The sequence below is a fragment of the Gossypium raimondii genome, chromosome 4, assembly GCF_025698545.1.
Source record: "Gossypium raimondii isolate GPD5lz chromosome 4, ASM2569854v1, whole genome shotgun sequence".
In the NCBI taxonomy this organism is placed as follows: Eukaryota; Viridiplantae; Streptophyta; class Magnoliopsida; order Malvales; family Malvaceae; genus Gossypium; species Gossypium raimondii.
The window spans coordinates 41,595,226-41,605,437 of record NC_068568.1 but is presented as its reverse complement, the minus strand read 5'-3'; the positions used below and the strand labels follow the sequence as shown (position 1 = coordinate 41,605,437).

Here is a 10,212-nt window from a genome sequence, read left to right as displayed (position 1 = left end):
TGGGGTAAATAAGTACAATTTAACTTTTTTTTTAACATTATTTTAGTTTCTATCACTTTTTCTTACCCCAAACATTACTTAAAAAATGGTATTTTTTTTAGTGACCAAGAAGAAAGTGACCTAGAAGTTGGATTACCAAAATGAAAGTACAAACATGATATGGCATGTATAATTAATCTCTGCTAGTGATTTAATGGTTGGATGATTAAACTGAAAATGCCCTAAAAATTGAGTGATGAAATTGTAATTATTTCATTTTGAGTGACCAAAATGAAAGCACCCTAAAAATTAAATGACCAACTAGATATTTTACCTTTATTTTAAAAATAAAAACTACTCTATAGTGCAAAATATTTTAAAATCTCAATCTTCCTAATGCAAATCAATATCTAAATAACATAGTGAAAGTACCATATAATTTAGTTTATTTAGTTAGGACACTAATTCAATCAATAAATTTACAAAATAACCAATATTAATACAATATATATTTTTTCCTCTTTTACTATTTTATATGAACTGTTTCAATAAAACAATAGATTTTTGAAAAATTAAATTTCTTCCTAATAACAAAATTTCGTACGAATTACTAACAAAATCAAACCATTTATGAAATTCACATCGTTTGCTTCAATTTTCCTTTCCTTTAATCAACAGATTCTCTCTCTCTCTTTCTTTTCTTTCTTCTTTTTTTTTTTTTAAATAAAAATAAAGTTGCCTTAGGAATAAAGAGCCTTGGAGGTTTTGAATGAATGCTCTAGAAAGTAGAAACAAAGTTGAAGTTATATTTTACTCGTAATCCCTCTTCGTCCCATCGGAAATTTCTTCAATTTTGTTTCCAAGGGCAACGTGGCTATCTATAAATTCGGATTTAAAGATACTATTGAAAATGAAATATTTATACAATTTCGCAAATAATGCTTACTCAAACAAAATATTGGAGGGATGATCTTTTAATTTCCATCACTAGCTTTCCAATTATTTTTTACTTTTTTTCTCTCCTTAATCACAGTTTCCAATACTAAAGAAAAAACAGAAGATATTATAATTTATAAATATATTTTTAAAGTTTTTATTTAAATATTTATGTGTATTTAAAAAAATGGTAGAAATGAATGTATCCAATATTAATGGAGATGACAATAATTTTTAAAATTATACATTTATAAGGTAACGAAATGAATGACGAAACCGATAATGAATTTGACAACATCTATTCCATCTACTCTAGTGTCATGCTAGGTTTGCGCAAAAAAGCTTAAATTTATTGGTGTAAAACGCATCGTTTCATTTAATATGGAAATTAGAAAATTCACATAGCATATTTAAGTGGATTAAATTGATCTTAGTTAGCGCGACGAGACCATTACAAATGGCTAATAAGTGATCAATGCTATGGCTTACCTACAGCATAATTTACTTTATAAAAAATACAATATTTTAATCATTTCTGGGTTTAATTACAACTTATTGATGATTTAAACAAAACAATAATATAAATAAGTTGTTTTCGAATTTGAATAGCAGTTTTATATTTTTGTAAATTTATTAAATTTAAATGGAGCCATATTTATTGAGACTGATTTTGTTAGTATTGTTTATTATTTTTGGAAATCTAGTCAAAACATAATACCAAGATTTAGGGAGCCTCTATATTTTACACTTGTCGATCCTTCTGGACTTTCAAACTTTTGACATGATACATAATAGCAAAAAAAGTATCTTGGGTAATCTAAAGTAAAATTAATTAAATAAAGTAAATTTCAAATCACCCCCTCACCTTTTTATATTTTTTATTTATTTTAAATTTAATATTTCCTTCTTTTTTGCAAATGAAACTTCTCCACCGTCGCTCTGAATTAAGCCTATAAATTAGAGCATTGGCCAGTTCGATTGAGCAACCAAAGCAAGCAAATTTTGAAGCTTTTAAAAACACAGAGTCAAAGCAAACTATTTTCACTGCTTTTTTTTTCCTTTTCAAAATCTCAGTTTTTTCCTTACCTCAGTCAATTGACTGTTTCCATCTCTTTTGATTTCTTAAAACAAAACAGCAAAAACCCTTTTTTTTATTTATTTTGGTTTGGTTTTTCATTATGGCTCCAAGCTTGACGAAGGTTAGTTCTGGTGTTTCAGGCCTAGTTGATGGCCATAACAACCAGTCATTAATCTCACTGGAAGGCTCAAACTTCATTGCCAATGGCCACGTTTTTCTCACTGATGTCCCTGCTAACATCACTGTTACTCCTTCCCCTTATGTTTCCACCACTGACAAATCAATTCCCAGTGTTGGATCCTTTGTAGGGTTCGACACTGTTGAATCCAACAGCCGCCATGTTGTTCCCATTGGGAAGCTGAAGAACATCAAGTTCATGAGCATTTTCAGGTTCAAAGTCTGGTGGACCACTCATTGGGTTGGTTCCAACGGGAGCGACCTTGAAAACGAAACTCAAATGGTGATCCTCGATAGATCAGACTCCGGCAGGCCTTATATCCTCCTCCTCCCTCTCATCGAGGGCCCTTTCAGGGCTTCGCTTCAGCCCGGAACAGACAACAACGTCGACGTTTGTGTCGAAAGCGGCTCGACGAAGGTGGCCGCAGCCAGCTTCCGGAGTGTTGTTTACGTTCACGTCGGCGAAGATCCGTTCATTTTGGTGAAGGATGCCATGAAAGTGATTAGGACTCACCTTGGAACCTTCAAGTTGTTAGAAGAGAAAACCCCACCAGGGATCGTGGACAAATTTGGTTGGTGCACGTGGGACGCATTTTACCTTACCGTGCACCCTCAAGGTGTTTGGGAAGGTGTGAAAGGTCTTGTCGACGGTGGGTGCCCACCAGGGCTGGTGTTGATTGATGATGGGTGGCAATCCATTAGCCATGATGAGGACCCCATCACTAAAGAAGGCATGAATTGTGCCGTGGCCGGGGAGCAAATGCCATGCAGGCTCTTGAAGTTTCAAGAGAATTACAAGTTTAGGGACTATGTTAGCCCAAGGAGTTTGGCTAATGGTTCCACTAATATGGGCATGGGTGCCTTTATCAAGGACCTTAAGGAGGAATTCAACACTGTAGACTTTGTTTATGTGTGGCATGCCCTGTGTGGATATTGGGGTGGTTTAAGGCCTAATGTCCCTGGATTGCCGGAAACCAAGGTTATTAAGCCGGAATTGTCTCCGGGATTGAAGAAAACGATGGAGGATCTTGCCGTCGATAAGATTGTCAATACAGGTATTGGATTGGTGCCGCCGGAGATGGCTGATCAACTTTATGAAGGAATCCATTCTCATTTGGAAAATGTTGGAATTGACGGAGTTAAAGTTGACGTGATTCATGTAAGTGATTACTACCTTTTTTTTAATTAAAAGAATTTGATTTATTTAAAAATATTTAGATGTAATTGTTTCTTAAAAAAATGATTTTTTTAAATATGAGTTTTAATAGGTATCCAAGATTTCTAGAAAATTCATGAAAATAAAAAATTGAAAGTGTCTATGCTATGACCGACCAAATCTTAATCCTTTACTTTTTCTTTTCTGTTTTTTCTTTTACTTTGACTAGAGTTTTAATATACAGACAAACTTTCGGTTGGTTCAGTTACTTTGACATATTTCGCATTTGGTCGGCACGTAACTGCTCCTAATAATTTTATTGCCACACGTTATTTTTGGTTATTTCTCAACAAATCGTTGTCACAAAATTTTAAAACAAATATTTTTTTCCATCTTTTAATCTGGTTTTATCATAATTTAAATATTTAATTATGTTGTGCTTTTTGAAACAGCTGTTGGAAATGTTGTGTGAAAACTATGGTGGAAGAGTTGATCTTGCAAGAGCTTATTATAAAGCTTTAACAGATTCAGTTAAAAAGCATTTCAAAGGCAATGGTGTTATTGCCAGTATGGAACACTGCAACGATTTCATGTTTCTTGGAACAGAAGCCATTTGTCTTGGTCGTGTCGGTAAGTAATTAATTGACAAATATATGTTTCTTCATCTAATCAAAGACATAAATGTATAATTAACGTAGCATTGGGACATTGCCTGTTTTCTGGGTAAGCTTGATTTTGACATAAATAAATAAATAGTGTTCATTAATTTTTGGGCTTTGGGCCTGGTTGATCTAATCTGATGGCTTTGTTTGCTTTTATAGGGGACGACTTTTGGTGCACTGATCCATCAGGTGACCCTAATGGGACATTTTGGCTCCAAGGTTGTCACATGGTGCACTGTGCTTACAACAGTTTATGGATGGGCAACTTTATCCACCCTGATTGGGACATGTTCCAGTCCTCCCACCCTTGTGCTGAGTTCCACGCTGCTTCAAGGGCCATCTCCGGTGGCCCAATTTACATCAGTGACACCGTTGGCAACCACAACTTTGCTCTCCTCAAACGCCTCGTTTTACCCGATGGTTCGATCCTCCGCTGCCAGTACTACGCTCTTCCAACCAGGGATTGCCTATTTGAGGACCCTCTCCATGATGGAAAAACCATGCTCAAAATCTGGAACTTGAATAAGGTCAGTCATTTAAGCATCGAAATGGACTTGATATTTTTATCTAAACTTGCTTAAATATAACGATTTTGCTTTCTGTATTTTACAGTATACTGGTGTGATTGGCGCATTTAACTGCCAAGGAGGCGGATGGTGCCGAGAAACTAGAAGAAACCAATGCTTTTCCGAGTTTTCGCATACGGTAAAGGCCGAGATGAATCCAAAAAGCATTGAGTGGAACAGTGGAAAGAACCCAATTTCCATTGAAGATGTCCAAGTATTCGCCATGTATTTTTCTCAGTCCAAGAAACTAGTCCTCTCAAAACCGGCTGAAAACATGGAAATCTCGCTGAAACCATTCGATTTCGAGCTTATAACCGTATCGCCGGTCACTGTATTTGGTAGAAAATCAGTCCAATTCGCCCCTATTGGACCAGTGAACATGCTGAATGCCGGTGGTGCCATCCAGTCATTAGCCTTCAATGAAAGCTCAGTTCGAATTGAATTGAAGGGAGCCGGTGAAATGAGAGCCTTTGCTTCGGACAAGCCGACAGCTTGCAAAATTGATGGGAAAGATGTTGGGTTTGAGTTCGAGAACAACATGGTCGTTGTTCATGTTCCATGGCCAGCTCCTTCTGGTTTATCCACATTAGAGTATCTGTTTTAAGTTACTGACTTATTGACTTGGTAGAATAACAGTGTAATGACGTTATTTCAATTCCAAATGAGTGAAAACTTTTAAGACTACGTAAGAATTTAAGTTAATTGGATTATAATATACAAGTATTTTTTCTCTTTACGCTTGCTCTTCAACAATTTTCCTCTAGCTTTGCCTATGTTTTCACATTTTTCAATTATGCTATTGGTATAGTAAGCTAATTGATGTTATTAAAATTATAAAAATATTTATTTCTTTAAACAAATTCAGTCAAATCATAATATAACATAAGATTAATTATTATTTAACTTTTTATATATTATATTTTTTAATAAAAGACTTCTCATTTTCTTGAGAAATTCCATTATCTATAAGAAGACGTTATTTAAAAAAATGATATTCATATATGTATACATGTATTATAGGCATAACCAATATATATGTATGTATATTATTACTGATATTAAATCAATACATTATTTTTTATATTTAAAAAAGAACTTTATTCAGAAAAACTAAAAAATTCAGCCCAGAACCCAACCCCACCAACAGATAAAGAAAAGAGAGATAGATTAGTCCATATCCATCAACAAGGGGGCAAATTACCAAAAAAACTCCTTTTTTTCAAAATTTACCGAAATGGGCCTTTTATGTAATTATTTACCGGAATGGTCCGTTTTCCGCGAAATCGCGTCCACATCAGCGCGATGTCAGGGTACGCACCAGAAAATCGCATCCACGTCAGCGCGATTTGCTGACGTGGACACAAATCACGCCCCATAGGACGCGATTTGCTGACGTGGCATGAACAATTTATGTTTTTTAGCTTGGAAAACTTTGAAATGCCATAACTTTTCGCTCGGTTGTCCGATTGAGAAGAATTTTTTTTTGATTTCGAATAAATTTTCGAGATCTACGCGCTGACAAACTGTCAAAGGCGGTTTGCCGCACTTTTCGTCGAAAAAGATCCCTTTTTGCCCCTAAATTTTGATTTTTTCGGTTCAAAATTGAATTTTGAAACATTCAAATCATTATTTTCCTTATTTATTTGAAGTAAAACACTGGATTTTTTTACAGAATTGTTGTATTATTTTTTTTGATTTGACACGTGTATGGAATAGGTCCGATAAATCGTTAGAACGTAAGTAATATAATTAAGATAATATCAGTATTTTTATAATATGTCAATTAATTAGTTTAGTTTAGTTGGTTAAGATGCTTGCTCTTTTCCTTAGAACCTTGGTTCAAATCTTGTTGGTAATAATTTTGAATCTTTTTGTACTTGTTGCTATTGATGTAATATTGAAGAGTTAATTGGTTCAAAAAAATTGTACTTGTTAAGATTTGAACTAAGGTTCTAAGGAAAAGAGCAAATATCTTAACCAACTAAACTAAACTAATTAATCGATATATTATAAAAATATCGTTATTATCTTAATTATATTACTTACGCTCTAACGATTTATCTGACCTATTCCATACACGTCAAATCAAAAATAATACAATAATTCAGAAAAATCCGTGTTTACTTTAAATAAATAAGGAAAATAATGATTTGAATGTTTCAAAATTCAATTTTGAACCGAAAAATCAAATTTAGGGCAAAAGGATCTTTTCAATGAAAAGTGCAAAACCGCTTTTGACAGCTTGTCACAGAGATCTCAAAATTTATTCAAATAAAAAATTGCCTCAATCGACAACCGAGTGAAAAGTTATGGCCTTTTAAAGTTTTCTGCTAAAAACATAAATTGTTCATGCCACGTTAGCAAATCGCGTCTAGGGGCGCGATTTGTTCACGCCAAGAAATCGCACCGACGCGACGCGATTTTTGGCGCTGCACTCGACATCGCGACGCGACGCGATTTCGCGAAAAACGGATAATTCCGGTAAATAATTACATAAAGGGCCTATTTCGGTAAATTTAAAAAAAAATGGTTTTTTTGGTAAATTACCAGAAGGGAAAAGAAAAACAAAAACAAAAAAGGAAATCTTTTTCTTTTTGGTCAAATAATTTTCTCGAAAATCCCATCTTTTTTTCTCACAATCCAAGAGCCCCAAACTACCAAAATTCTTCTTCATCAGTCAAGAAAAATAACCCTTTTTTTTCCTCGTCACTTAAAGAATAAGTTGAAGAGTTTTCAATCGATGAATGCATCTCAGTTCATGGACAAGCAAATAATGGACTTAACTTTATCTTCTTCTTCACCTCCCCATAATTCCCACAAAGATTTCATCGATCTGATGAGTCACCCACAAAACGAAGATAATCACAATCAATTCTCTGGGTTTAGCGCTAGCAGTAACGGGGCTAGCAAGGTGGAGATGTTTACCGACTATGATTTCGAACCGATCAGACCCGTTTCAACCAGTCTTGATGCTGCTGGAGTTTTTAGTAATCCCAGGTCTTGGAGTTCGATCGATTCTAAAGCTAAGGTATATGTTAGACCTCCTTTGTTTTTCACTTCTTCTTGTTGATTAAAAATTTGGGTTTTCTGGGAGTTTGATTTTTTGTCGTTAATTTTATGTTTTAGTTCGATCAGTAGATTTTAGGCTAGTCATGACCTTAAATTTCTTGATAATTTTCGATCAATTTTTGTGCGGTTTTCTCAGTGAATTGTGGTTTGACTAGTAATTTTGTGAGTTTGAACTTAATTTCTTTGTGGGTTATTTAGTATAATGTAGTATAGTTTGATTAATAATTTTTTGGCTGGTATCATCTTGGTTTCTTAGTATATAAGTTATGAAATTCACTTAGGTTGTTTTCCATTGCGTTACTGTTTACTTGATTTTTTTTCCTTGGTATTGGACAGAATTATGGTTCTCTTGATTCCCTTGAACCTGCAAAAGGCATTTTGGACAAGGACCAAAGCGCCTTCGACACATCAATTTTGGCTGAGATTGATCAAACCATGAAGAAACATACCGATAATCTGATGCACATGATGGAAAAAGTAAGTGATCGGTTGACTCAGCTGGAGAGTAGAACTCGTCACCTCGAGAATTCTTTGGATGATTTGAAGGTGTCTGTAGTAAACAATCACGGAAGCACCGATAGGAAAATGAAACAGCTGGAAAATATTTTGACCGAGGTATTTTCTAAAACAATCTTCTTCCTTGGTGGTTTGTTGTGGCTGCCTTTGGTATATAAAGGTAGAACTATAGTACATTGTGTATCTTGTGAGCTCAAGTCGAAAGCTTTATATGTAGCTCGGATTTTTTTCTTTATGAAAATTGGTTCAGTCTGTTTGATCAATGTTCTTGGATGTTTCACTCAAATGAACTGGTTTTGATAAAAAAAAATTTAATACTTGATGATTCATTATCTGGGAATGTTTGATCAGTTCAGTTATAGAAGTTAAGCATAACAAGTGTTATTAAGTTGTAGTAGTCAAGTTTGTCTTTTCTATGTTCTTGGTTTGATTAAATTGTAACCTGAACAAGTTATGTTATGCAATCTGGAAATGTCTTTATACATTAGCAAAGTGGGAAACACGTATCTAGATCCCAACACGAATGTAGATTTCAGACAAACCTTCATGGCCGATTTTAATGGCTCTTCAGTAAACTTGCCAGGAGGAATAGTCTTCTTGTACCATGTGAAACTGAGTTGCGTAACCTATGAAGGTCCTGTTGAGGTTTTATAATAAGGTTATTGTGGAAGTATGGAATTTTGTCATCTATATTTCGGATTTGTTGTAGGTTATATCATGGACTGGTTTGTGTTTATTTGATGTTCTTGATCAATTGTATGCAGGTGCAAACCGGGGTTCATGATTTAAAAGAAAAGCAAGAGATAATGGAAGCTCAGTTGCAGCTTGCAAAGCTGCAGGTGAGCAAGGTAGACCAGCCATCTGAAACCCAGAATACTGTGCGGACAGAATCCGTTCAGCAAGTTGCATCTGCTCCTTTTCAATCTCACCAACAGCTTCCCCTGGCTGCCTCTTTCCCACAATCACTTCCTTCTGTTCCTCCTCCAGCTCTTCCCCAACCGAGTTTGCCACCACAGGTTCAGCATGCGAACCAGTTCCCTCAGAGCCATGTTCCTTCTGTTCCTCAGCAAGACCCTTACTATCCACCGCCTGGTCAAACTCAAGAGACTCCAAGTCAGCAATTTCCAATGCCACCTACTCAGCAACCACAGCTCCCTCCTGCAACACCACCTCATCAACCATATCAACCAGCACCTCCACCGCAATATTCTCAACCTCCGCAGCCCCTTCAACTCCAACCTTCTGTAGGCCACCATCCGGAAGAGGCACCTTACCCCCCTTCTCAGATCTATCCACCGAATCTGCGCCAGCCACCTTCTCAACCACCCAGTGGTGGTCCTTCTTCCTCTCAACAATATTATGGGGCTCCGCCCCAGTTGCGTGAGCCATCACCATCCAGCAGGCCTGGTCCAGGCTTTTCTACCGGATATATCCCACAATCTGGTCCAAGTGAACCCTATGCTTATGGTGGATCACCTTCACAATATGGCAGTGGCAACCCAATGAAAATGCAGCAACTCCCATCTTCTCCCATGGGACAAAATTCCGGAAGCGGTTACCCACAGCTTCCTACTGCTAAGATATTACCTCATGCATTGCCCACCGCTTCTGGGGTCAGTGGTGGATCCAGTCCTTCTGGACCTGGTAACAGGGTTCCCATTGATGATGTGATTGACAAAGTAACCACCATGGGATTCCCCAGAGATCATGTTAGAGCAACTGTTAGAAAGTTAACAGAGAATGGCCAGTCTGTTGACCTCAATGTGGTGTTGGATAAGCTAATGAATGATAGCGACGTACAGCCACCGCGAGGGTGGTTCGGCCGGTAACCTGGCATCACCGATTCATTCATGCTGATGTATAGTGTGTGTTTTATCGCTTGATTCTCGTTGAACTTGTTTGGAGCTTAGTTGCCATATTTCACCCCACTTGCTGCTTCGCTCTTGTTTCTGAACTTTAACTTGTTTTCTTAGCTTAAACTTGAATTGTTTCTATTTGTGTTTTTCAGCGTCATGCTTTTTTATATTTGTGTATACTTGCAATAATTTTAATTAAGTTGCCCAAGTTTTTTCA

General features: G+C 36.2%; 2 protein-coding genes across 2 annotated transcripts; both read left to right on the top strand.

Moving 5' to 3' along the window:
* The first annotated feature begins 1,878 nt into the window (after positions 1–1,878).
* LOC105780472 (probable galactinol--sucrose galactosyltransferase 5) lies at positions 1,879–5,290 on the top strand. Its single transcript, XM_012604832.2, has 4 exons — positions 1,879–3,329; positions 3,779–3,956; positions 4,148–4,515; positions 4,601–5,290. Exons 1-4 carry the CDS (start codon positions 2,094–2,096, stop codon positions 5,156–5,158), a joined length of 2,340 nt encoding a protein of 779 aa, XP_012460286.1. The 5' UTR covers positions 1,879–2,093; the 3' UTR covers positions 5,159–5,290.
* A 1,865-nt stretch (positions 5,291–7,155) lies between these two features.
* On the top strand, positions 7,156–10,212 carry LOC105780071 (uncharacterized). Its single transcript, XM_012604177.2, has 3 exons — positions 7,156–7,582; positions 7,960–8,238; positions 8,904–10,212. Exons 1-3 carry the CDS (start codon positions 7,295–7,297, stop codon positions 9,966–9,968), a joined length of 1,632 nt encoding a protein of 543 aa, XP_012459631.1. The 5' UTR covers positions 7,156–7,294; the 3' UTR covers positions 9,969–10,212.

Bases quoted from the DNA above. Each gene is read 5' to 3' on its own strand.
- LOC105780472 (XM_012604832.2), top strand. From the start codon at position 2,094: ATGGCTCCAAGCTTGACGAAGGTTAGTTCTGGTGTTTCAGGCCTAGTT. The intron at 3,330-3,778 runs GTAAGTGATTAC...TTTTTGAAACAG, and splicing joins TTAAAGTTGACGTGATTCAT to CTGTTGGAAATGTTGTGTGA. The intron at 3,957-4,147 runs GTAAGTAATTAA...TTGCTTTTATAG, and splicing joins CATTTGTCTTGGTCGTGTCG to GGGACGACTTTTGGTGCACT.
- LOC105780071 (XM_012604177.2), top strand. From the start codon at position 7,295: ATGAATGCATCTCAGTTCATGGACAAGCAAATAATGGACTTAACTTTA. The intron at 7,583-7,959 runs GTATATGTTAGA...GGTATTGGACAG, and splicing joins CGATCGATTCTAAAGCTAAG to AATTATGGTTCTCTTGATTC. The intron at 8,239-8,903 runs GTATTTTCTAAA...AATTGTATGCAG, and splicing joins TGGAAAATATTTTGACCGAG to GTGCAAACCGGGGTTCATGA.